Below are 27,860 nucleotides of genomic sequence, written 5' to 3'. Positions count from 1 at the left end.
GTAGCCGCTCGAAGGAGCCCAGTCGGGGCTCCGTCGCCACTTCCTTGGCGACTGACGAGGATTTTACCACCGACCTGGCGACTGTGGAAGAATCGACCGAGGAGTCGGACGACACCGAGTCGGCGGGAAACGACAGCGACCTGCTTTAATGGGTGCCGCAAAGCAGGCCCAACAACAGCCGGCACTCCTAACGGTGAGAGCCTCGGGGGGTTTGCTATTTATGGCCGTTACCCTCCTTAACCCCAACCTAAAGAGATTCATGCACGCCCGAGCGCTAATCGACTCAGGGTGTAACAGAGACCTGATCACCCCCCGCCTAGTCGAGGCGTTGGGATTAGCCACCTCGCCCCTGCCACAGCCGATGCAATTCCAGCAGATGGACGGGGGACGCATGAGGGGGGAGCCCTGTACACTTGAGACTCAGGCGGTCCCGGTAGGAACCGAGGAACATTGGGGGATTGAGACTTTCGTAATTGCCCCCTCTTGCTCTTTCGACGTGGTGGTAGGCTCGGCTTGGCTCGCCCGCCACCAACCAGACATAAGGTGGGAGGAACAAATCGTCCGGTTCCCCGATTGGAGGTGCGAGCACCACCACTGGCGCCCCGAATGGGGGCCGCACGCTCCCCCCCAAAACATGCGGGCTTGCCTCACACTCGAGGAAGTCGCCACAATCCCCAAGGAGTATCGGGACCTAAGATTAGCATTTAGCGAGAAGGAAGCGGACGAGCTACCGCCCCACTGCCCTACAGACTGTGCCATTGAGCTGATCCCAGGGCAACAGCTTCCCAAAGCAAAACTATACTCCATGGGTTGGGCGGAGAAAGCAGAACTCCGAAAGTTCTTGGACAAAAATCTTAAACGCGGCTTTATACGACCGGCCACAGCCCCCCATGCCGCCCCCGTCCTATTCCGAAAGAAAAAGGACGGGTCTCTTAGACTTTGCACAGATTTTCGTGCGATAAACGGGATTTCCATGTCCAACGCCTACCTGATCCCGTTGATAAAGGACTTGTTGAACACCGTAGCAAAGGGAAAAGTATTTACCAAGCTTGACCTCCGAGACGCGTACTTCCGCGTCCGCATCAAGGAGGGAGACGAGTGGAAGACAGCCTTCAACACCCCTCTGGGACAGTTTGAATACTTAGTTATGCCTTTTGGGCTGCAAGGGGCCCCTGGTGTATTCATGAACTTTATCAATGAAGTGCTACGGGACTTCCTCTTTAAGGGGGTGGTGGTGTACCTTGATGACATCATTATCTATTCACAAGATCTAAAATCTCATGTGCCACTGGTTAGAAAAGTGTTAAGCACCCTTTGTAAACACAAATTGTATGCCAAATTGTCGAAATGCGAGTTTCATAAAACAGAACTGGACTACTTGGGTTTCCGAGTGTCGGGGGAGGGATTGTCAATGGACCCCGCGAAGGTCCAAGCGGTGCTGGACTGGGAACCCCCTCGAACCCGCAAACAATTACAAAGTTTTATCGGGTTCGCCAACTTTTACCGCGACTTCATTAAGGGGTTCGCTACAGTCATGCTCCCCCTCACAGAACTCCTCAAAACCAAAGGGAAGGGTGACGAGGCGAAAAAGCCAGGCGCGCGCCTAACGTGGACGCCTGATTGCCAAAAAGCTTTCACTGAACTGAAGCGCCTCTTCACCTCCGAACCCGTGTTGGCTCATCCCGACGAACTAAAACCCTTCGTGGTCCAATGCGACGCTTCCGACGCCGCAGTGGGAGCCATATTAATGCAAAGAGGGGAGAATGGGGTACTCCGGCCGTGTGCCTATATCTCAAGGAAATTTTCCAATGAACAAAGAAATTGGTCAGTCTGGGACAAGGAGGCGTTTGCAGTCATGTTTGCCCTTAAAACCTGGCGTTCCTGGCTAGAGGGAGCAAGAGTCCCTTTCGAGATCTGGACCGATCATAAAAACCTCGAAGCCCTCACTGGGCGCCGCAAAATGACTGCAAAACAAATCCGGTGGGCAGGCTTCTTTGCTAAATTCGACTTTGTGCTGAAACACATCCCTGGCTCTAAGAACTTTTTGGCGGATGCCCTCTCTCGCATGCCGCAACACGACAGTCTCCGGGAGGAGGTGGTGGACTCACTAATTTCCCCCTCAGCCATTTCGGGGGGAGTCACCACCCGCTCCGGCAGGCAGACCGGCTCTCCGGATTCAGACCTGCTGCCTAGATTCCTCTCAGTGTATGGCCAGGAGACTGACCGCCCACCCAATTTAGTCAAAGCCGAAAACGGTCTCTGGCTGCACAATGAAAAGATCTATGTGCCCACTCCCCTCAGAAAGGAAATCTTGGAACGCTGCCATTCTAGTCGCCTGGCCGGCCACTTTGGCTATGTCAAAACTCTCAACTTGCTCACCCGCCAGTTTTGGTGGCCAAAAATTAAAAAAGATGTGTCGGAATTTGTTCTCTCATGTCCCACCTGCCTCATGGCAAAGCGGAGGGGCGGCAAACCCCCGGGCCACCTGGTCCCCCTCCCTACAGCCACCCGGCCTTGGTCGGTAGTCTCCATGGACTTCATTGTCGAACTCCCGCCTTCACAGGGCAAGACAGTCATCTTGGTCGTAGTGGACACATTTTCAAAGCAAGCCCACTTCATCCCATGCAAACAACTACCCACGGCCAAAAAACTCGCCCAGCTCTTTTTCACCCATATTGTACGCCTACACTCATTCCCAGACAAGGTCATTAGCGACCGCGGAACGCAGTTCGTTGCCAACTTCTGGCGGGAGTTCTGCAAACTAGCCGGCATTGAGCAAGGACTGAGCTCTGCCTACCACCCCCAGTCGGACGGACAGACGGAGAGGGTTAATAGTCTTCTAGAACAATACCTCCGCTGTTTCATTAATTTCCAACAGTCCAACTGGGTGGACCTCCTCCCTTTTGCGGAATATGGCTACAACAATAGCCTCCATAGCTCTACCAAAGCCTCTCCTTTTCAGATCATCAATGGTTACGAAGGCAAGCCGTTTCCCACACTTACTCTCCCTGCCAGCCCGTCCGAACCAACATCATGTCAGCAATGGTGGGAGGGCCTTCGTGAAGGCTGGAAGGGTATTCAGGAAAACCTGGAGGAAGCGAAAAAAGCCTACAAAAAGCAGTTTGACAAAAAACACTCCCCAGAGTGGGATCTAAGGGTGGGGGATACAGTCTTCTTGTCAACAAAAAACCTTCCCCTTCCCCAATCCTGCCGTAAACTTGCACTGAAGTTCTTGGGGCCTTTTAAAATCAAAAGGGTCATAAACAAAGTAACGGTGGAACTCGATCTGCCCAAAGCTCTAAGTAAGATCCATCCTGTTTTTCATTGCAGCTTGCTTCGGAAAGACCCTGGTGCTACGTCCTTCCATCCCAGGGCCCCACCGCCCCCTCCGACGACAGTGAGGGGTCAGAGTCACCATGAAGTCCAGGAGATCCTGGACTCCAAAGTCAAAAGGGGGAAACTGTATTATTTGATCAGGTGGAAACACTTCCCCCCGAGCTGTGACGAGTGGGTCGAATCTCAGAACGTAGCTGCTCCGCAACTGCTGAAAAAATTTCACCTACTGTACCCGCACAAGCCCAAGGTGGGCCCCGCGGGAGGGGGCGCTTAGGGGGGGCAGTATGTCAGAACTTGTATCTTTACTGCTGCTTTCTTATAATGCAACCAATGCTGTATTGTACTCTCACTGTGATTCAGAACGGTTTTGTTACTGAACCAAACCAACTCCATGTTGTAACCCTTGTTTAACCCAAAGTGCTTGAATAGTAATTAACCTTGCCCCACTGGTATCCAAAATATTTGGGGCTGTAGAATGAGTTATGTTATGTCTCTGCACATTCTCACACTGGGACCCTTTGAAGCCGAACAGCATGGCCTTCGGAGTAGGGAGGCATCCTCTCTACTGATAGTGATGGTGAGAAGACAGATGTGCCTGTAACGGTGTGAATTGTGGCTTTGTGAGATGTTTGCTTTACGTGTATAAAATTGAGTTGGTGCTGGCTCTCGCCATCACTGTTATCTTGCCTCTTCCAGTGCTTAGTTCTTTCTAATAAAATCCTAGCTTTGTAACCAAGTATGGGATCCGTTTGAAGTTCTTAAGTTCTGACACCCGGTCCTACACCATTTCTGTTCCTCTGGGCCAAATCATCCCCTTAGAAATGTGTGCCTCAGTTGCGTGTAAAAGGTGTTTTCCACACAGGGGCAGGCTTCTGTGGTTTCACTGTTGCTGGTGCAGTACCTATGGGGCTTCCTCATGGCAAGTTCTCCTGTATTTTTCCTGCCAAGGCCCATAGAAGCAGTTTCTCTGAATTCCCAGCTTTCTTTTTTTTCCTCCCAAAAAAGTCTCTAGTCTTTTTCATTGCAGGGTACAAGGGAAAAGGCACATCACCACAAGGAAAAAGGTTAGAAAATTACTTGTTTCACAAATAAAGGCTGGGAATTCAGAGAACCTGACAGATTGTTATAATGTTATAACACTCTAATTATATTCACTTGCCGTTTAAAAAAAAATAACCCTCCGGTGATGGGGACGAAATGGACACTGTGTAGAACTGGGGCACAGGAAATGGCACCCAAAGTGCACGGGACTGTGAAGATTAGGACTTTCCCATCCATATGGAAGTGACCTTGGTTTTGGTGTAGTCTTTCCCAAAAGATCACAGCCAAGGAGGCTTTTGGGAAAGATTACAGAAAGAGAGGGAAAACTCAGGGGTGGCCAAGGGTAGCTCTCCAGATGTTTTTTGCCTACCAGTCCCATCAGCCCCAGCCATTGGCGATGCTGGCTGGGGCTGATGGGAGTTGTAGGCAAAAAAACATCTGGAGAGTTACCATTGGCCACCCCTGGGCTATAGGAAGCCCTCAAAATGAGGCAGATCAAAACCAAGGACAAATGGTTGGATCCCCTGGATACATGCTGTTAAGCAGGCGCTTCCTCCATCCCACAAGAAGACTGCCTTCCCTTCTTGAGAGCAAAAGCACCACCACCAGCAAACCCAACGCAACAAGATATAAAACCAGAGGTGGAATTCTAGCAGGTGGCCACACCCTCCTGATGTAGCCAATCTTCCAAGAGCTTACAGGGCTCTTATTCCAGGGTCTACTGTAAGCACTTGGAGAATTGGCTACATCAGGAGGGTGGGGCCTATTATACAAAAGAGCTCCTGCTAGAATTCCACCCTTGTATAAAATCAAAAAGTAATCAAAATGGCTGCATTGAGTCACGGCAAGGGGCCTGCAAGTCCACCCTGACATGCTGGAGAGAGCCGCCAGCTGTAGGTGAGGAAACACCTGGAGATTTGAGGGGATGAAGCCTGCGGATGGCAAGTTTAGAAGAGGGGAGGGACCTCAGCAGGGTGCAATACCATAGAGCAGGGGTGGCCAACGGTAGCTCTCCAGATGTTTTTTGCCTACAACTCCCATCAGCACCAGCCATTGACCATGCTGGTTGGGGCTGATGGGAGCTGTAGGCAAAAAAACATCTGGAGAGCTACCGTTGGCCACCCCTGCCATAGAGTTCACCTCTCAGAGAGCCAGTTTGGTGCAGTGGTTATGTGGACTCTTATCTGGGAGAACTGGGTTTGATTCCCCACTCCTCCACTTGCAGCTGCTGAAATGGCCTTGGGTCAGCCATAGTTCTTGCCAGGACTTTTTTAGTAGAAAAAGCCCAGCAGGAATTCACTTTCATATTAGGCCACACCCCCTGACATCATTGATTCATGCAGGGGGGTTGTAGAAAAGCCCAGCATGGACTTATTTGCATATTGGGCCACACCCCCTGACACCAAGCCAGCCAGAACTGCATTCCTGTGCGTTCCTGCTCAAAAAAAGCCCTGGTTCTTGCAGAGGTTGTCCTCGAAAGGCAGCTGCTGTAAGAGCTCTCTCAGCCCCACCCACCTCACAGGGTGTCTGTTGAGGGGAGGAGAAGGGAAAGGAGATTGTAAGCCACTCTGAAACTCCTTTGGCTAGCCAAGGGCAGGATATAAATCCAATCTCTTCTCTTCTTCTCCCCCAAAGCAGCTGTTTTCTCCAAGGGAATGGATCTCTGTCATCTGAAGATCAATTGTAATAGCAGATCTCCAGGTGCCACCTGGAGGTTGGCGACCCTGGTTTTCATCCATGAGTGTAAATACCTCCTGGCTGGATCAGACTAAAAGTCTGTCTAGTTTAATGGAAGCCAGCACGGTGTGATGGTTAAAATGTCAAGACTAAGCTCTGGAGAGAGGCAGGTTCGAATTCCAGCTCTGCCATGGAAGCTCACTGGGTGACTTTGGGCCAGTCATTCACACTCTGCCTAACCTACCTCACAGGGTAGTCACCACAGAAAAGACCCTGCTTCTGAAAGCTGGAGACTGTCCTTTCCTGAAGAAAAGAACGTGGAAGGAAGAAATCCCTGCCCTATGCCATCTGATGTTGAAAACTATGCACATAAATTTCTGTGCAAAGGAGCAGAAATCTAATGTGCAACCCTAGGTTCAATTCACCTCAAGGAGTGTCACCTAAAGGTGTGTGGCACTAGTAGAGAGCTGGGTCCAATTCCCTGCCCTGCCCTGCAGGGTTGTTGTGAAAATGGGGGGAGGCCATATATGCTGGCTGAGGTCCATGGAAACAAGGTAGGAGGGGGAAAAATACTCCTGATGCATGCTCTCAACCCTAAGGAAGCTGCTGTGCTCTCAACCCTAAGTTCCATGCAGGAAGCTGCTGTGATCCTTTTTGCCAATTCTAATCAGACGTTCTCATCTCCTGGCACTGATTTCTCCCCCCCCCCCCCACCTCAGCCATTGTCATCTTGAATTCCAGGAAGGTCTCCAAACCTCCCCCTTCCCCCAAACTTTGCCTTAAATGACAGTCTGGGAAGGAAAGGAAAAACCAGCACACGCAGGAAGGAGGTGTTGTTCATAACATGTTTATTCCAAGGATACTTCAAGAGGTCAGGAAAATTCTAGAACACGTTCTGCCCTCCCCCGCTTTGTTTTAAGTGTTTCCCCCCAAAACAGGATCGTCTTGCTTCCTTAGCTACGAATGGGATTTCCACACCTAACAGTGCCAGGCACACGTGTGCCTTCGATTTTTGTGCAGGTGACGGCCCCTGGCAGATGGCTTTCGTTAGGCCTAACTGAGTCATGCGTTTGAGTCAGCAATGGAATCCCCCCAGAGTCTATGACGGGCGCAAACCGTTGAAGAATTAGGAACTGTCTCGAAAGTAGGGGCCGTATCGCTTGTCCACGCTTGACCCTGCCCAGAACAAATGGCAGCTGACTGGAAATGGTGGGGTGACATCTGTGATGTCCCAATAATTACAGATGCCAGTTGCCGGGGGAACAAATTTCCCAGCCACCATTCACAGAGGCTCAATGGGATATTATTGGCCGGGTGATGTTATTGATAGGGCTTTCTTTGTAGAAAAAGCCCAGCAAGAACTCATTTGTATATTAGGCCACACTCCCCGATGTCACCATTGTTTCATACAGGGCTTTTTGGTAGAAAAAGGCCAGCGGGAACTCATTTGCCTATTAGGCCATGCCCCCTAATGCTAAGCCAGCTAGAACTGGCATTCCTGTGTGTTCCTGCTCAAAAAAAAGTCCTGGTTATTGAGCTCCAGGACACAAAGTTTCCTCACATTCCTGTTTCCTCACATCAAGCCTCTAGTAAAGAGACAGCTTCCTCTCCCCCCGCCCCCCAAAAAATGCCAGGTTTGGCCATTGGCACATGTAAGTCATTACTTGATGGTGCACAGTCCTTAGGTGATGGTCATGCAGGTATACATTATCCTTCTCATTTATTTTGTTTTCTTTATCTCCTGCCTTCCTCCCCAGCGGGGAACCCAAGATGGCTGACATCATTCTCCTCTCCTCCTGGAGTGGAATTCTAGCAGGAGCTCCTTTGCATTTTAGGCCACACACCCCGATGTAGCCAATCCTCCAGGAGTTTACAAAAAAGAGCCTTGTAAGCTGTTGGAGGATTGGCTAATATGTGTGGCCTAATACGCAAAGGAGCTCCTGGTAGAATTCCATCCCTGCTCTCCTCCATTTTATCCACACAACAGCCCTGGTTGAGAGTGCATGTGACTGGACTGAAGTCACCCAGTGAGCTTCCAGGGCAGAGCAAGGATTCGAATCTGGGTTTTCCAGACCCTCATCCAACATTTTAACCCAGGGCTTTTTTTATAGCAGGAATTCCTTTGCCTATTAGGCCACACGCCCCCTGATGTAGCCAATCCTCCTGGAGCTTAAAGTAGGCCTTGTACTAAGAGCCCTGTAAGCTCTTGGAGGATTGGCTACATCATGGGGGTGTGGCCTAAAATGCCAATGAGTTCCTGCTACAAAAAAATAGCCCAGCTTTAACCACTGCACCACACTGGCTCTTGTTGGAACTTGTAACACCCCAGCCTCAAATAGAGGGCCCAAAATGTATACAGAAGTCCCTGACCGTGATCTACCACTGGCCTGTCTGACTCAAATTGGAGAGCCAGTTTGGTGTAGTGGTTAAGTGTGCGGACTCTTATCTGGGAGAACCGGGTTTGATTCCCCACTCCTCCACTTGCACCTGTTAGCATGGCCTTGGGTCAGCCATAGCTTTGGCAGAGGTTGTCCCTGAAAAAGCAGCTGCTGTGAGAGCCCTCTCAGCCCCACTCACCTCACAGGGTGTCTGTTGTGGGGGAGGAAGGGAAAGGAGATTGTGAGCCGCTCTGAGACTCTTCGGAGTGGAGGGCGGGATATAAATCCAATATCTTCTTCTTCTTCAGAATGGCCCACTTTGATTGACAGGAGCTCCCAGGCACAGGAAGGGCTGGATCTGGATCTGCTGCCTGAAGTCTTTGAAGAGCAGAGACCCATCTCTGATTTAGGCTCAATGATCCAGCCTGCTAAGAGACCCAGAAGCCCCTTTGGGCAATGAATGAATGAAAAAAGACATTGGATTTATATCCCATCCTATATTCTGAATCTGAGTGGTAACTATCTCCTTTACCTTCCTCCCCCACAACAGACACCCTGTGAGGTAGGTGGGGCTGAGAGGACTCTCACAGCAGCTGCCCTTTTAAGGACAGAGTCTCAGAGCGGCTCACAATCTCCTTTCCTTTCCTCCCCCACAACAGACACCCTGTGAGGTGGGTGGGGCTTACAATCACCTATATCTTCCTCCCCCACAACAGACACCCTGTGAGGTGGGTGGGGCTGGAGAGGGACAACCTCTGCCAGGGCTATGGCTGACCCAAGGCCATGCTAGCAGGTGCAAGTGGAGGAGTGGGGAATCAAACCCGGTTCTCCCAGATAAGAGTCCGCACACGTAACCACTACACCAAACTGGCTTTTAGCTCCCCTTTCTACATCCCCATTCCAAAGGGATCCAAGGCAAGCTAGCTTAATGCTGAATATATATTGCCCTTCAAACACAATATTCCATAGTTAACCACAACCCCTCCGAGCAAAACATCGGTCCAACAAAGGAGGGTTTGTCTAAATGGGGTTTACACGGCAGAAGGGGTTTCTTTATTGACTGCCATTTCTCTCGGCCACAGGGACTCAAAATGGCTGACCTCATTCTCCTGTCCTCAGCTCCATGAGTTAGGTTAGGCTGAGCACGTTGCCCAGTCCAAGGTCATACAACAGGTTTCCATGCCATAGCAGGGATTTGAACCTGGCTCTCCCAGATCGTATCCCGACACTCTAAATCACTACACAACAGGGCTGTCACCCCCAGGGGTGGAATTCTAGCAGGAGCACTTTTGCATTTTAGGCCACACATCTCTGATGTAGCCAATCCTCCTGAAGCCTACAAAAAAGAGCCTTGTACCCTCTTGGAGGACCGGCTACATCAGGGGTGTGTGGCCTAATATGCAAAGGAGCTCCTGCTAGAATTCCACCCCGCTCACCCCACATTACTCTTCATCTAAAAGGGGAAGATGTTCTCTGATGCTAATCGGGCTCAGACCGCATGCCATGCTGGCCTTTTCATGACTGGGACCTCTCCCACGTCCTTTATTGTTCGTTTTGTACATTTTTATCCCACCCATCCTCCCAACGAAAGGCAGGAGTCTCTTTCCCTCCTCCAGTTTGTCCTGTCAGCAACCCCACGGGGCAGTCTGTCTCTCAGCCTAACCTGCCTCAGGGGGGACAACGGAACGAAAGCAGCAATGGAGAATCCCTCTCCCACACACCAAGTAACTGTCACGACTTCACAGGCTATGTGGAAGCGCCCGAACCATAAGGATAGTGTACGCTTTCACGAGCCAGAACCTGTTTCGTGGCTCAGATTCACAGATGTTGATTCCATGAGGAAATGCGTTGCTTTCCGAGGGGCGCACACTTGTCTATAAACCGCCGTCAAGCCACAGCCGACTTCTAGAGAGCCCTCATGGGGGTTTCCAAGGCCAGAGACGGTCAGAGGTGGCTCGGCATGGCCTGCCTCTGCATAGCAACCCTGGACTTTATTGGTGGTTTCCCATCCAAGTAATAACCAGTAGGGCTTTTTTTGTAGCAGGAGTTCCTTTGCATATTAGGCCACACACCCCCTGATGTAGTCAATCCTCTCAGAGCTTACGGGGCTCTGCGAAGGGTCAGCTCTAGGGTGTGTGGCACCCCAGGCACACTTGCCACCCACTGGCCCCTCCATGTTCCCTGCCCCCAGGCCACCCCTCCTCTCCCAATCCCTCCCATTCTTTTATCTGCGGCACTGCCACTGACTGTAGCACTCTCTGAGGATGCTCAGAGAGCTATACAGAGACTGCACAATAGCCAGGCACCTTCCCCGCCCGCTCTCTGATGAGTCCTCCCTGAAATACCAGTAGTCAGGAAGGCAGGGGCAGGCTTTATTCAGCCACCTCTCTGAATATCCTCCAGGCCCTCAGTAGGGGCCAGTCACCAGAGGTCTCCATGACTTCCAGTTGTGCACACACATACCTACAATATACAAAAATACAAAAAAATATTGTGCATCAACTTTGAAGCACTATGTAAATGCTAAGTTCCAGACAATATCTCTCTCGGTCTTTGTGTCTATTTATTTAATTCATTTGTAACCCACTTTCCTCTCCAGTGGGGACCCAAAGCTGCTTAGTTTATTCTCCTCCCCTCCATTTTCGCCTCAAAACAACCCTGTGAGGTAGGTTAGGTTTGCCAGTCCAATCAAAGAAGACGCACTTCAAAACTAAGGTTCAGTTGGTTGGTTGGTTTTTCCTGGGGGCCACCACGGTTTCCAGATTAGGCTGTGCACTTTTCAAGGAGCCGGTGAGAAAATCCCATAACATCTGCCCTAGAACTTTCCTGGAACTTACTTCCCACTTTTCAGAGAATGAGAAGTTCAAAGTTTCATTCCAGAGAATGACGTTTTTAACTTCCTAGGGTAAATATCAGTGTTATCATCTGACCCTCGTGGTCTCCTGATGGCTATCAGAATGATGTCTCCAGATTAGGCTGTGCAGTTTTCAAGGAGCTGGTGAGAAATCCCATAACATCTGCCCTAGAACTTTCCTGGAACTTCTCATTTTTCAGAGAATCATGCAACACATTCCCCCCCCCCCCCCGCCGATAGTTTAGAGGCATCAGGAGACCACGAGGGTCAGATGATAACGCTGATATTTACCCTAGCTGGTTGAGAAGGTCATTCTGTGGAATGAAACTTTGAACTTCTCATTCTCAGGGAGTCTGATGGCATGGTAATGAAGCATTTTCGGGTGTTGGGGACGGGGGGGGGGGGGGAGCTTGGAATCACTTTAACAGAAGCATGTTCCCACGGTGTTCAGGAAATGCCACTTTGACAAACAGAGGGTGATGTTTATCCTCCAGTTTTGGAAACCATCTGCCAAAGAAGACCAGTCGGTTATTCTGATTAATAGTTTCCTCTTTTTTTAATGACTTGAAATGAAACTTCAGGCTTACAAACGGGCTGCGAAGAGGTGGCCGAGGCAAAGATTCTTGCTGCCGCCCTCCCAGCCACCCTTCAGAAAGGCCCACAAGACTTCCTTACAACAGGGGTGCTGCTACTGCCCTCAAGTCGTGCCTCAAGGGGGCGATCTTAGCCATGGGGCATGTAGATTCCTAACAAGCTGTCGTGGTGGGCAGCAGTCTTCCCTCCAATCACCCTATAGCCTGCGTGGCAACACAGCTCTCCTGACCTACAAGCTCTGGTCCATTTGGCTTTCCAAGGTATCTAGGCATCCTGCAATTGTCCTGAGTCCCTGCCCAGTGACCTGTCCCATCTAGGGCAGATGGAATGACACCATAATGTCATTCCACCGCTCTGTCCACCTGCCCAACTCTCAAACAGGTATTCTCTCTTTCTGCTTCGCTCTGCTGCCACCAACAGGCCATGTGTGAACCTATTTAAGGTTAGGTAGCAAAGATATAAACTTTATAAAGGATACAGAAAAACACAAGTAATTTAAAAAAAACTAACAACCTTAAAACATGCTTAAAACATTAGCACTCATCCGTCTTAAAGATGCTTTCTTTGTATTTCTCCCGTGCGATCCAGAGAACTGGACAAAGCTCTGGCTCTTTCCTTCCTTCCACAGGGGACCGGGGGTAGGGGGAGAGAAGAGCCTCAGCCAACAGAAGGAGGAGAGCCTTGGCTCAGTAGCTTTGCCGTGCGATTGAGAGAGCCTGGAAAAACAAGCTCTTCCTCCCCCTGCTTCCTCCCCAAGGGAGGAGCCTCAGCCAATAGAGAGAACAGAGGTTTTGCTCTGTAGCTCCTGTGCAACTGAGCAAGCCTTGCAAAGCAAACTGTAATGCAGAAGGAAGCGAGAGAGGGAGAAGGAAGCAGATGATAGCCAGTTGCTCAGGGGACTGATAAGAGCCCTCCAGGGGCCTGATTCGCCCCCCCCCCCCCCCCCGACTGCATGTTTGACACTCTTGCCATAAGGGCTACTAGTCTGCAAACTACCTTACCTGGGCCTCTGGATTTTTTTTTTACATCCCTACTTCCACCTTCTTGGGAGCCCCAGTTCACACACACACACACATCTTTCCTAAGAATTATTATGTTCAGCATCCCTAATACACTAGTACCCAAATAGTATCCAAATGGTTAAACTGTATAGACATAGATCCACCCCAACAAAGTTGCACACAGCCAGAGTGCAAGGGGAACGTATTTTGATCTCAGCTCAATGGGTCCCAAAAGGAAACTATAAGACTTTGGGGCTAGATGATCATACGTGAGGACAGTCACCTATTTGTTCACATGCTTGCAAAAGTCAAAATAAGGCCAGATCTAGCAAATTATCAGCAGAAATTTCAAGCTCTTTGGTATCCCATAGTAGAGTACCTCATAGGCCATTATGTCATTCAAAAAAATGTTTATTATCATGATTTGCTTTATTTCTAATGTTTTGGCATGCACCTTTGTATTTTCTTAACAAACCAGACCCTTTTCACTCATTCTTTTGTACCACTGTTACGTAGATACCTGTTGTATACAGTTATCAGTCTCATCGAAATGACTTCATTTTGCTATCCCTTTTGCTGTAACCCCCAATTATTTCAATAACATTTGATTTGTTTTTTGGGGGAAAAACAACAACAGGCACTTCCAAAGCATGTGTTGGTATTCCCACCATTAGAAGACAGCGATTTAAGGATGTCCAGAGAAGAAAGGAATATTTTAATCTTTGTTCAATAGTTTGAAACAACCGTCTTGCTGAAGAGTCAGGGCTTCCACTGAGAAACTGATTTCATGTTAGACTAGGGTTCCCAGGTCCCCCACCCTCAAGTGGGGGATGGGAGAGTAGGTTGCCAGCTCCAGGTTGGAAAACTCCTGCAAATTTGGGGGTGAAGCCTGGGGAGGATAAGGACCCCAGTATGGTACAGTATCAGAGTCCACCTTACAAACATCCATTTTCTCTAAGGGAACTGAGCTCCATAGTCTGGAGATGAGATGTAATTCTAGGGGATCACCAGGTCCAAGGCCGGATTAACAATTAGGCCAAATAGGCACTGGCCTAAGGGCCCCCTTGCATTTAGGGCCCCCGGGCTGGCTCCCCCCCCCCCCCGGTTTTCCTCCTTATAGCCCTCCCAACCTGCACGCACAGCCAGCAACTGAGCCGCTCTTTGCCTGACTTGCCTGGTGCGGCTGCTGCTGGCGTTATCGCCAAGTTTGCCTCTCTCTGCCTCTACCCCGCAGCTTTATCAAAAGGGCTTTTGAGAAGATGCCTGCAGGGCGGCTTCTCCAACTCTAAGATTATTTGCGAGGGCCCCCCCAAGATTTTGACTGTCTAGCGGCCTCCACAGGGTTTAATCTGGCTCTGCCCAGGCCCCACCTGGAGGCCGGCATCCCTATGTTAGACCCCAAATTTTCTAAAAATCTGGCTCTCCCAAGGCTCACCTGTGCGAACACATCCCCACCTCTGAGCAGTGGTTGTAGCTAAAGACGTGTTTCCTTTTTTCTCCTTTTTCCTAACAATTATCCTTTGTTAGGAAAAAGAGAAAACCCAGATGTGTGCTTGCTATATAAAATGTGATTTTATTATTTTTTTTAAGCTCCCATTTCAGAACTGAATTCCTTCCAGATTGGCTAAATAGCATCGGGAGGTGGGAAAAACCCAACCACGACTTTCCCCTCTCTCCATGAATGCATAATTATTTGTAAACAACTCACACACTCCCCTCTCCAAACTCACAGGCATCCTATATGATCTCAGTTACAACTTTTTTTTAAAAAGTGGGGAGGGGAAACCAACGCAGGTCTGTAAATCTGTGTCCCGCTATATTATCATATAATTTACGAGAGGTGTTAAATGACAAAATAATGGATCTTTTCAGCCGATGCCCTTGGCACACGATGACAGCTGTGCATTTTATGCATGAAAACCAACCGCAGCTCTTTGGCTCATAAAACGGCAAACAGAAACTTGTACGTTTTGGCAGCAGTTTGGCTCGGGGCGGGAAAGGGAGAGAAAAGAAGCAAGCATTATGCTCAGATTAGAGTAGACCCATCCTGGAGATGCACCAATCGTGTACGGTTCCCCCACCACCACCACCCCCACACCCCTAGCTCTCTTTCAACATCCCCTTAAGAAGACTAGACTGTGGTTTGTTCCAAGAGTTTGGGGGGAAACCAGAAAAAAGCTTGCCCGGTCAATGCATCTGCGAGAACATTCAAATCTCCTGGGTTTACGGGTAAGGAGACACCCTCCCCTCTTTGTGTGTTCAACTTTGGCCTAAAAAGCTCAGCTTTTGAGGGGCGCTTTGCTACTTTTCATTAACTGAGAACAGAGCTCTGGCACACAGAAGCCGACCGCCCTGACACGTAACTCAAAGACGGCATCGGCTGGAAAGGAAAAAGGCCGTTGAAAACAGGAGGAAATGGTGCATGGGGAGCCTCTGCTATCTCTCCCCAGTTCCCTCTCAGCACGAGCTTTTCAACAACATGAGCACGGTTTAAACAAGACATTTCCATTGCTTTCCCGAGAAAGAACAACAGTCATTAAGAATCTAAGAGGAGGCCTCTTGTATAGAGACCAGCACAGCTAGCACGATAAACAGTACTTTCTGGCCCATTTTGAATCCTTTCTCTGAAAAGAAAAAAAGAAAGCATTCAGATATTCAGACATCCGCCATCCAGTTTCCCACAAAGGCCAAACAGATGCCCATCCTTCCATACCAAAGGCCTAAAAGCAGGGGGAGCCTTCTCCTTCCCCAGGGGAGCCAGTTTGGTGTAGTGGTTAAGTGTGCAGACTCTTATCTGGGAGAACTGGATTTGATTCCCCACTTCTCCACTTGCAGCTGCTGGAATGGCCTTGGGTCAGCCATAGCTCTCGCAGTTGTCCTCGAAAGGGCAGCTTCTGGGAGAGCTCTCTCAGCCCCACCCACCTCACAGGGTGCCTGTTGTGGGGGGAGAAAGATAAAGGAGATTGTGACCCGCTCTGAGACACTGAGATTCGGAGTGGAGGGCAGGATATAAATCCAATATCATCATCTTCTTCTTCCCAACCCCCCCCCCCCCCGGCTCTGCCTCCCAAATTTTCAGATATTTCCCAACTCAGAGTTCACAACTTTACTGAAAGTTTAAGTTCTAGTTGGCCAGCACCACTAATAGCCATTGTCGCTGTTAAGTTTATGAATTGCCCAGTCATCTGGATGATGAACAATATTTGATTTAAACTTCAAGATCATAAGATAAAATAAATAATACCGATAAAACAAATCTGTCAGATGATGAACTGCATTCCTTTCTACGAATTGCATCACTTCCTAATTCTGGGTTGCTGGCCACCTCGTAGTGTGGCGGGGGGGGGGGGGGGGGAGAAGAGGTCCTTCCTCCGTGGATCTGTCTTATATGCTTTACAAGCAGCAAGCCACCTATACATAGAACAGATCCTTGCTGCATCAGATCACCGATGGATCCAGTTTCACACAACCTGTTGGCCCGGAGGCCCAACGAACAGTATGGTCTCCTTCTGAGGTGGCCTCCTACCCCTGGGATTCAGAGCTTGCTCTCTTCACAGATGGGGGTTTCCTTTAGTCACCATCAAGCCTCAGATTCAGCAGCTCACAAGAGCGCCGCTCCTGAACCTTCTGAGGGTTCCCCCTCTTCATCCCCATCTACCTACCTTGTCCATTGAAGAGTAGGTGCAGCTGCATAACAATCCCTGGATGAGCTCCAGCACCTATTTTTCTACAAAATGACCCCTGGTCACCATGGCTAGTGGTCACTGACGGACCTCTCCGCATTAGCCTATTTGCCTTTTAAAACCACCTATGCTTGCCACCACTACACCCAACGGCCAGTGAGGTCCACAATTTAATTACCTGTTACCCGTGGTGCAGAGTGGCAAAGCAGCAGTACTGCAGTACTGTGGTGTGAACTCTCTGCTCACGGCCTGGGTTCGATTCCAGCGGAAGCTGGGTTTGGGTAGCCGGCCCAAGGTTGCCTCAGCCTTCCATCCTTCTGAGGTCGGTAAAATGACGACCCAGCTTGCCGAGGGGCGGAAGGAAGTGTAAAAAGACTGGGGAAGGCAATGGCAAACCACCCTGTAAAAAGTCTGCCGTGAAAACGTTGTGAAAGCAACGTCACACCCCAGAGTCGGAAATGACTGGTGCTTGCACAGGGGACCTTTCCTTTCCTAAGTAAAAATGTCCTTTCTTTTGCATTCCTAAAGATTTCTTGCAAGGATCTCCCCTTTGTCTTCATCTCCGTGACTTGTATGTGAAGACTCTCTGTCCCTTTCCATAATAATCATCACATTAATTAACATATTTCTGTTAATAAAGGCTGGTCAGGGGGGTATGCATGTTTTAGCCTGCACCGGAATATGGCTCACAAGTGTATCACTATCTGCTGGAGATGGAAACTCCTGTCAAGTTCCAGCTGACTTACGGTGACCCCGTAGAACAGGGGTGTCGAATTCATTTATGAGTCGGATTTGGGCGGGGCCACATCCACGCAGGCCATGTGTAAACCGATTAGGTAGCAGAGATATAAACTTTATACACAGGCAAACACAATTAAAGATTTTTTTTAAAAAAAACCCAAAACTTAAAACATGCTTAAAACATTAGCACTTGTTGGTCTTAAAGGTGCTTTCTTTGTATCTCTCCCATGGGATTCAGGGAACTGGGCAAAGGAAACTCTGGCTCTTTCCTTCCTTCCCCAGGGGATGAGCCTCAGCCGATAGAAGGAAGAGAGGCTTGGCTCAGTAGCTCTGCTGTGTGATTGAGAGAGCCTGGCAAAGCAAGCTATCCCTCCTCTCCTTTCTCCTCTCCCCAGCCAATGGAGAAAATAGATGTTTTGCTCAGTAATTCCTGTGCGATTGAGCAAGCCTGGCAAAGCAAGCTGTGATGCAGAAAGAAGCAAGGAAGAGGGAGAAGGAAGCAGACAACAGCCAGTTGCTCGGGGGCTTGATAGGAGCTCTCCGGGAGTTTCAAGGCAATAGATGAACAGAGGTAGTTTGCCATTGCCTGCCTCTGTATAGCAAGCCTGATATTCCTTGGTGGCCTCCTGTCCAAGTGTTAACGAGGGCTGACCCTGCTTTGCTTCTGAGGTCTGATGAGGTCAGGCTAGCCTGGCCCATCTGCTAGTCCCCACATTTTCATAGGAAACGGCCCAGAGTTCTTTCCTCTCCACATTTCATCAGTGCCTTAGAAGGAGTGTCAAAGTGAATTCATCACCACTGCATTGAACTTCGTGAGGGAGTTCACTTCTAATGTCTGAGGTAATTCAGCTTGCCAGCACCGCAAAGGAAGTACTATTCATTCATCCATTGTTGTCTGCCGATTGTCCTCTTGACTTCTGTGCCAGAAATAGACTCATAACCTTGAATGGAAATGTAGACAGTAGGATTTCAAGCCCTGGGTCAAGTCGCTTCCCAAATACATTCTGATGTCAAGCATCAACTGCCCCCACTAACACAGTGGACATACCTGAAGGAGTTCTTTCCCTTGCACTTTTCTTCTTGGCCTCTAAGAGCAGCGGTGGAAGCCCTCCATCAGATCCCCTTCTTTTGAGGGGCAACATCGGTAGCCATCTGAGCGGGACCTTATTGGTAGTGGCACTACCTGTTTAGAATGCCCTTCACAGGGATGCTTGCCTTACAGCGGTATTCCATTACTATTGCTGTTTCATTAAACCATAGCTATTTGAGAGGCTTGGCCAATCAATTTGGGTTTTGTATTTTTGTCCCTGCTAAGATATATTTCTTTCCATATTGTTGTTTTATTTTTGTACTATCTGATTTGATTCTATAGTACAACAGCTTATGAATTTTTGACAGAAAATAATTTTATAATTAATAATATCAAAGAAAAGGATTTTTAAAGTTTCTACTAGAATGTTCCTTTTCTTTCAAACTGCTATAGACCTTAAAACAGAATTGGCAGCATCCTGTTATCATTTCCATGTATGCGAGCGAATCTTTTTAACGTCATGACTTGGCTGGTCGGTTGCCTGGGCAGCTGATCATGGCAGCAGCTGCCACAACCCAATCTAGAACACAGGAACAAAAGAGAAGCCATATTGGATCAGGCCAATGGCCCATCCAGTCCAACACTTTGTGTCACACAATGGCCAAAAAAATCCAGGTGCCATCAGGAGGGAGGCCAGAACTCCAGCTCTCCCACTGTTGTCCCTCAAGCACCAAGAACATCAAGCACCACTTGCCCAGACAGAGTTTTGAAATGTTATTGTGATTTTATTGGTTGTGAGCCGCCCTGAGAACCAGTTTGGTATAGTGGTTAAGTGTACGGACTCTTATCTGGGAGAACTGGGTTTGATTCCCCACTTCTCCACTCGCACCTGCTGGAATGGCTTTGGGTCAGCCATAGCTCCGGCAGAGGTTGTCCTTGAAAGGGCAGCTGCTGTGAGAGCCCCTTCAGCGCCACCTACCTCACAGGGTGTCTGTTGTGGGGGGAGAAGTTATAGGAGGTTGTAAGCCGCTCTGAGTCTCTGAGATTCAAGTGGAGGGCAGGATATAAATCCAATATCTTCTTCTTCGGAGGGGAGGGCCAGAGTGTTCTATCTATGCCTTGTGGCTAATAGATGGACCCCACAGACCTCTACCCTTAAGAACATAAGAGAAGCCATGTTGGATCAGGCCAATGGCCCATTCAGTCCAACACTCTGTGTCACACAATGGCCAAAACACACGTGCCATCAGGAGGTCCACCAGGCAGGCCAGAACTCCAGAAGCCCTCCCACTGTGGCCCCCCGAGCACAAAGAATACAGAGCAATCTTAAATTCACTCACCTGGAAGTACAGTCTGTTGACTTCTATGGCACTTGTTAGATTCAAGTCCAGTAACACCTTAGAAACTAAAAAGTTATACACACACACACATATATCCACATATCCGCACATACACACACATATATTGGCCAAAGTTGCTTAATGTAAGAGCCACATAGGACAAATGTCTGATGTTTGAGAGCTGCAAGACAGGAAGGAAGGCAGGCAGGCAGATAGGCAAATAGATTGGGGGAGGGAGAGGTAGAAAGAAAGCAACTTTAACTTTAAATGCATTCTCCAAGCTGCCAGCTGGCTGGACTTGGAGAAGAGATTTAAAGAGACAAATGCCTTCTCCAAGCTGGCGAGCAAGGTGGTGGGGGCTTCAAGGGCCACACAACATGTGTGAAAGAGCCACACATGGCTCCCGAGCCACAGTTTGGCCACCCCTGTCCTATGGGGTGCAAGGCAAGAGGCTGACAGATGTGGCTTGCCATTGCTTTCCTCTGCATAGTGACCCTGTACTTCCATGGTGGTCTTCCATCCAACCCTGCCTAGCTCCCAAGATCCAACAAGATCAGACCAACCTGGGCCATCCAAGTCAGGGCTCAATGGCTTGTAATCTTAATTGTGCTTAGGATCATAGCTTAGCAGACCACATTCATAAGAGAACGGCTGCAGAAGAGGAAAGAATGTTCCAAATGTGTAGCCCAAACAACTGATTTCTTCTACATTTCTCTGCAGATGTCATATTTCATCCAGCTGCACATTTCAGGAGAGCAGTAAGTGCAATCGCTCATCGTATTGTGTGAACTGGGCCATGCATGGGATTCCAATGTGCTGCCCAATTTATGCAATATGGTGATTATGCGTACTGCACTCCCAAAACATGTGGTTGGCAGTGTTCCCTCTAAGTTGAGTTAGCGTGAGCTAGCTTACAGATTTTCAGCCTCCAGTTCGCACATTTTTATCTTAGCTCAGGAAGGATGACCCCAGAGCACACTAATTTATGCAATAGCTCACAACTTTAATACCAGTAGCTCACAAAGTAGAATTTTTGCTCACAATACTTTTTAGCTTAGAGGGAACATTGGTGGTTAGTAAGTTCTCACTCCATGCACCAGGAAGGCAATGTAACATCTACCAAAGGCTCAACAGTAAAGAAAAAGGGTATATTCAGATGCAGTAAAAATCCAAAGATGGTAAAATGTTTTATTATTTATTAGCTTCAAAAGCATAGGGGCAATACATACAGGTAATGTTATTTGAATTAACATATGACGAGCTAGTTGATGAAGATAGTTAGACCACCCAGGTTGCGGTTTTGTTTTTTTAAAAAACTATTCCTGTATAGTTCCCATCGTTCAGAGTTTGGAATCAGCACCATTCTCCTACATTAGAGGTGATGTGGAGTCCTCTCTTGAACCCAGTTCCTGACACAGAGCTGATGCCGAAGGCCCCGGTATCAAAAGTGTGACTCAGACATCAGATCTCTCCCATTCCTAAAGGCCTGGACCCTCGCCTCCTCCTGGATCGTGGGCAGGACCGGATGGGTCGTTAGGGGGGTTTCGGTCCTGCAAAGGGAATCGCTTTTGACGTCCGACGTGATATAGAAAGACTTCTGAAAAGATTCCGAAGTGAAGTAGTAGATGAAGGGGTCAAAGCAGCAATTCAGGGTGGCGACACACAACGTGATGGGGTACAGGGTCCTCGCAAATCTCTCCAAGGAGCAGTTAGTGACGGCTTGGGACCGGACGAGAGCATACAAGAAAAGGATGGAATTGTAGGGCACAAAGCATACAATGAAGATAGCCACGTGCACCACAATCATCCGGAGGACTTTCTCTTTGTTTGTGCCGATCTGGGAAAGGGTATCCGGTTTCCGCAGAGTCCGCAGCACCAGCGAGGCGCAGGTGAGGTTGAGCATCAGGGGAATGATGAAGCCCACCACCTCAATAAATATTGTGATCTTGGACAAGTAGGTCTTCCAGATGCGCTTGGAAAAGCCTTCGAAACAGGTCGTGCTCGTGTTGGAGGTATTTGTGGTGGAAAACAAGGAGGCCGAGATCCCCCCGCTGAGAACCAGGATCCAGACGCCCGCGCACACGATCGCCGAGTTCTTTCGCGTCCGAACGGTACGAGACCGAAACGGGTAGACGATAGCTAGGAAGCGGTCGACGCTGATGCAGGTGAGGAACAGCATGCTCCCGTAGATGTTGGTCAGGAAAGCGGTCCCCGAGATCTTGCACAAAGTGTCCCCGAAGGGCCAGTGCCTGTTGAAATTGTAGAAGATTTTGAAGGGGAGAGTGAAGACAAAGAGCAGATCCGAGCAGGCCAGGTTGGTCATGAAGATGGTCGTCTCGTTCCGCATTTTGATGCGGAAGCAGAACATGAACAGGGAGGCGCAGTTGGTGATCAGGCCCAGGATGAAGACCACGCTGTAGACGGCGCCGTAGAGGTTGTACTTGAAGGAGTCGTCCGTCACGCAGGTATGGTTGTTGCTGTGATTTCCCATTCCAGCTCCGCTCTACGCAAAGCCCCCAGTTCGTGTGACGAACGTCACGGATTTCTGCTGTCCTTCAGAAGTGTGCACCCGGGAGACGGCCTGAATGTCTGTTGCCACATAGTTGGGGTGTTGTTGTGCTTTTCTCCTGCAGGGAACAAGCCAAAAAAAAAGAAAAGAAATCGGTTTAGAAACATTCTTGTCATGTATAACATGATTCAAAGACAATGCAGACCACGTATTTACAAACGAATATCCAACTTGTGTCAGTTTCTTTTCTTTTCGTCTTCTGAAGGGAGGGTCATGTATCTTCTGCAACTCTGAGCAACTTCTGTAAACTTTGAAAAGCCAGGTTTGCAGCTTCGGGGTGCAACTCGACGCAGTGGTCACCTTAGAAAACCAGCTAGCTGCAGTGGAGTGCTTTCACCCTGCTTCAGCTGGTGTGTGAACTGCATCCGTTCCTGGGCCAGTCAGATCTAGCCACAGCGATTCACGCCTTAGTTACATCGAGACCAGACTACCGCAATGCGCTCTACTTGGGGCCACCCTTGAAGAGTTTTCAGAAGCTGCAGCCAGTGCAGAACGCTGTAGCTAGCCTGCTGGCTGGGGCCAGCTACCAAGAGCATGTGACCCCAACCTTACAGCAGACTGCTTACTGATCCTCTCCCGAGCCCAATTCAAAGTGTTGGTTTTCACTTTTGAAAACCAACACTTTGGCTTGAGACCAGGGTATCTGAAGGACTGTCTTCTCCTATATTTTCCTGCCTGGGAGTTCAGACTGCAGGCAGAGGCCCTCCTGACCTGTAAATCCAAGAAGCTAATTTGGCGGGTACAGGAGAGAGAGAGAGAGAGAGAGAGAGAGAGGCAGAGAGACAGCGAGAGCAGCCCCACGATTATGGAACAACCTTTCCAGAGAAGCGCACCTGTCCCCTTCACTTTCCATCTTGAGCCGGCCTTGGCAGGATGGGTGGGATAGAAATCCCATAAAACAGGTGGCCAACGGTAGCTCTCCAGATGTTTTTTTGCCTACAACCCCCATCAGTCCCAGCCATTGGCCATGCTGGCTGGAGCTGATGGGGGTTGTACGCAAAAATATCTGGAGAGCTACCATTGGCCACCCCGCCATAAAACAAACAAACAAACAGTAGGCAGCTGAAGGTTATTTTCTTTTGGAATGCATTTGATTAAAGCAGTCCTAAATGGTGGGTTTAAATTCTGGTTTTATGTGCCTATAAATATTTAATATGAATTTAATATGACGAAAGAAAGAAAGAAAGAAAGAAAGAAAGAAAGAAAGAAAGAAAGAAAGAAAGAAAGAAAGAAAGAAAGAAAGAAAGAAAGAAAGAAAGAAAGAAAGAAAGAAAGAAAGAAAGAAAGAAAGAAAGAAAGAAAGAAAGAAAGATTTATATCCCGCCATTCTCTCTGAATCAGAGTCTCAGAGGGGCTTACAATCTCCTTTACCTTCCTCCCGCACAACAGACACCCTGTGAGGTAGGTGAGGCTGAAAGAGCTCTCCCAGAAGCTGCCCTTTCAAGGACAACTCCTGCGAGAGCTACAACTGATCCAAGGCCATTCCAGCAGCTGCAAGCGGAGGAGTGGGGCACAGATGATCAGATTTAAAGTCCTGGAAAACCACAGCTTTCAAGCAAGGAAGTTTTTTTTATACTCAAGGGTCCAAAGATTACACTTGAATGTCCATGGGCAATAATACGCAGAGGCAGCTGAATAAATGCTGGAGGAGTCAAAAGGCAGGGACTTCAGTAAGAACATCAAAACAGCCATGCTACATAAACCCAACGGCCCATCCAGTCCAACACTCTGTGTCACACAGTGGCCCAAACCCAGGGGCCATCAGGAGATCCACCAGCAAAGCTACTGCACTGCATTGGCTGTCCTGTGGTTAGAGAAGTAACAGAGATTGAATATATGGGAAAACACAGTTCAGGATCCTCTGTGGCACGGCTAAAGAAGGCAAACATCTGCAACATGTTAAAAAAACGGCATCCCAGCTGCTTGTTTCCTATGTGATGTGTGATCTAACATCTGACCTGGTATGTAAAAAGCAGCAGAGAGGATCTGACAGACGGAACTATCGGCTCCTAGCGCTGCCAGCGAGCAGCCCACTTCTCAAGCCCGTTTAACTTGCAAAACATTCCGTGGTCCACAATACAAAAGCGAAGCAAAGATGGAAGCAAGAGGGGACAGATGATAATCCGGGGTACCTCCTCTGAATAGACAGCTGGGCACGGAGTTAGGAGGGAACTGATTTCATCATTGGCTACACTGAAATCCCACCTCTCCTCCACCCCACCCCAAGAATTCAAAGCAAATGGACCAATAAGCTAGAAGTAATGCAGAATTGCAGCATGCAAGCCAAACTTGCACATATTTGCTCACAAGCATGCCCCAGGTAAATCAGTAGGATGTACCTGTTAGAATACCTCGCTATGCAGTCTTGCCATTATCCAGGGCTTTTTTTTTTTTTAGCAGGAACTCCTTTGCATATTAGGCCACACATCCCTGATGCAGCCAATCCTCCTGGAGCTTACAGTAGGCCCTATACTAAGAGCCCTGTAAGCTCCAGGAGGATTGGCTACATCTGAGGTGTGAGGCTAATATGCAAAGGAGTTTCTACTATATATTAAAAAAACCCTGCCCTTATCCTTGACCCACTGGCCAGTTCAAACAACTCTTCTTGTGAATTAACTACCCTGATTATACTTTTTTTTTTAGAATTCAGATAAAAGTAGCTCCAGAACCCGTTCTTTTTAGGACATTGTCAACCATCCTAAAACAATGTCCCCAAGTTTAGCCACTTACCATTTACCAGGGGTGGAATGAGTTCCTTTGCATATTAAACCTCACCCCCCTGATGTAGCCAATCCTCCAAGAGCTTACAGGACTCTTTTTTGTAAGCTCTTGGAGGATTGGCTACATCAGGCGTGTGTGGCCTAATATGCAAAGGAGCTTCTGCTACAATCCCACCCCTGCCATTTACAGTTAACTTTCTGTAAACAGAAAAAGCCCCTCTAGTAGAGGGGGAAAACCAGATCTTTATGCATGTCTTTGGGGTATTTTTTCTACCCCAAAATATTTTTCTACCCCATGAGTTTATTAAATACAGTGACATCCACAAACAAACAAATAAAAAACCTTTGTGGGACACTTTTACCCCTAGATACATGGGGGATTTGTTTTGAGGCGGAAATATACCACAAATCCAACGTGTAGCGATGATCTATCTATCTATCTATCTATCTATCTATCTATCTATCTATCTATCTATCTATCTATCTATCTATCTATCTATCATCTAGATAGATAGATAAATAGATAGATAGACAGACAGGCAGGCAGGCAGGCAGGCAGACACGGGTAGTTGGAGATAATAAGTTTGGATGTCCTCTTCAGCGCTTGCTCTGCTATTCCATTGATGCCCCACATTTGGAGAGTGTGTGTGTTAAAAAAGACATTTCTCCGAAAAACTGGAGTTCTGTGGGTTTGTAGAACTCTATATTTAAACTGTGGTTGATCCCATTGTGTGTATTAACCTCACCACACGGGGATGCAGAAATCTGTATGCAGAAATGGGTTCTGTAAGGGAAGATCTTGCCTCACTAACCTGTTACAGTTCTTTGAGGGGTGAACAAACATGTGGACAAAAGGGAGCCAATAGACGTTGTTTACCTTGACTTCCAGAAAGCTTTTGATAAAGTTCCTCATCAAAGGCTCCTTAGTAAGCTCAAGAGTCATGGAGTAAAAGGACAGGTCCTCTTGTGGATCAAAAACTGGCTAATTAATAGGAAACAGAGAGTGAGTATAAATGGGCAGTCTTCGCAGTGGAGGACGGTAAGCAGTGGGGTGCCACAGAGCTCAGTACTGGGTCCCATGCTCTTTAACTTGTTCATAAATGATTTGGAGTTGAGAGTAAGCAGTGAAGTGGCTAAGTTTGCAGATTACACTAAATTGTTCAGGGTGGTGCGAACCAGAGAGGATTGTGAGGCACTTCAAAGGGATCTGTTGAGGCTGGGTGAGTGGGCGTCAACGTGGCAGATGAGGTTCAATGTGGCCAAGTGCAAAGTAATGCACATTGGGGCCAAAAATCCCAGCTACAAATACAAGTTGATGGGTTGTGAACTGGCAGAGACTGACCAAGAGAGAGATCTTGGGGTCATGGTAGATAATTCACTGAAAATGTCAAGACAGTGTGCGATTGCAGTAGAAAAGGCCAACGCCATGCTGGGAATTATTAGGAAGGGAATTGAAATAAAATCAGCCGGTATCATAATTCCCCCGTTTAAATAGATGGTGTGGTCTCATTTGGAATACTGTGTACAATTCTGGTCACTGCACCTCAAAAAGGCTATTATAGCATTGGGAAAAGTCCAGAAAAGGGCAACTAGAATGATTAAAGGTTTGGAACACATTCCCTATGAAGAAAGGTTAAAACGCTTGGGGCTCTTTAGCTTGGAGAAACGTCGACTGCGGGGTGACATGATAGAGGTTTACAAGATTAAGCATGGGATGGAGAAAGTAGAGAAAGAAGTTCTTTTCTCCCTTTCTCACAATACAAGAACTCGTATGCATTCAATGAAAATGCTGAGCAGTAGGGTTAGAACGGATAAAACAAAGTACTTCTTCACTCAAAGGGTGATTATGTGGAATTCACTGCCACAGGAGGTGGTGGCGGCTACAAGCATAGCCAGTTTCAAGAGGGGTTTGGATAAAAATATGGAGCAGAGGTCCATCAGTGGCTATTAGCCACAGCGTATTACTGGAACTGTCTGGGGCAGTGATGCTCTGTATTCTTGGTGCTTTGTGGGGGGCAAAGTGGAAGGGCTTCTAGCCCCACTTGTGAACCTCCTTTCTTTTTTGGCCATTGTGTGACACAGAGTGTTGGACTGGATGGGCCATTCGCCTGATCCAACATGGCTTCTCTTATGTTCTTATCTGCACGATTCTTTCCAGTTGTACAATTTCCTTATAAAAAGCATCTCAGACTTAATTTTGTTTGAATAATCTATAATAACCTGCCTTCCCCATGACAGACTCAACATGCCCGATGCCATTTATTAATCACATATAGCTCCCCCCCAGTTCTCACTAATACTCCCTTTAAGCTGCTGAAGTCTTGTGAGCAAAAATTCTACGTTGTGAGCTACTGCCATTAAAGTTGTGAGCGACGGCATAGGTTAGTTTGCTCTGAGTCTGGGGCCATCTTTCCTGAGCTAAGCCAAAAATGTGCAAACCAGAAGTTAAAAAACTGTGAGCTAGCTCACACTAACTCAGCTTAGTTCTGGCCCAGGCTTGCTAGCAATGTAGTAATTATCAGACATTCTCACATTCTGACACGTTACTGTTTTATTGGTTTCCCACGCAAAGACTATCCAGACTAAATGTTCTCTCAATTTGTTAATTTCACTATTCTGCCATTGGATTATCACTTTGTACCACTTTGCATTCTAAACTACTGCCCAACAGCTTTATGAAGCTCTGCTCACTGTTACCTCACTCCTTGTCTGAAGAAGTCTGCATGCATACAAAAGCTTCCATTTGGAATAAAACGTTGTTGGTCTTTAAGGTGCTACTGGACTCCTACTTTGTTCTGCTGCTTCAGACCAACACGGCTGCCCACCTGGATCTATCAGCTTAGAAGGAACACTGGCTCCCACCTCTTTTTATCCTGGAAGGTAGACTAGAAGGAGA

General features: G+C 48.1%; 1 protein-coding gene across 1 annotated transcript; it reads right to left on the bottom strand.

Moving 5' to 3' along the window:
* Positions 1 to 20,858: 20,858 nt before the first annotated feature.
* Positions 20,859 to 22,259, bottom strand: LPAR4 (lysophosphatidic acid receptor 4). The gene has a single exon (XM_060249823.1). It carries the CDS (start codon positions 22,164 to 22,166, stop codon positions 21,117 to 21,119), a length of 1,050 nt encoding a protein of 349 aa, XP_060105806.1. The 5' UTR covers positions 22,167 to 22,259; the 3' UTR covers positions 20,859 to 21,116.
* Positions 22,260 to 27,860: the final 5,601 nt, after the last annotated feature.

Source organism: Heteronotia binoei, chromosome 11 (genome assembly GCF_032191835.1).
Source record: "Heteronotia binoei isolate CCM8104 ecotype False Entrance Well chromosome 11, APGP_CSIRO_Hbin_v1, whole genome shotgun sequence".
NCBI classification, from domain to species: Eukaryota; Metazoa; Chordata; class Lepidosauria; order Squamata; family Gekkonidae; genus Heteronotia; species Heteronotia binoei.
The sequence above is the reverse complement of the archived record's forward strand: the minus strand, read 5'-3'. Positions and strand labels throughout refer to the sequence as shown.

Coding starts and splice junctions, on each gene's coding strand:
- LPAR4 (XM_060249823.1), bottom strand. CDS start 22,166: ATGGGAAATCACAGCAACAACCATACCTGCGTGACGGACGACTCCTTC.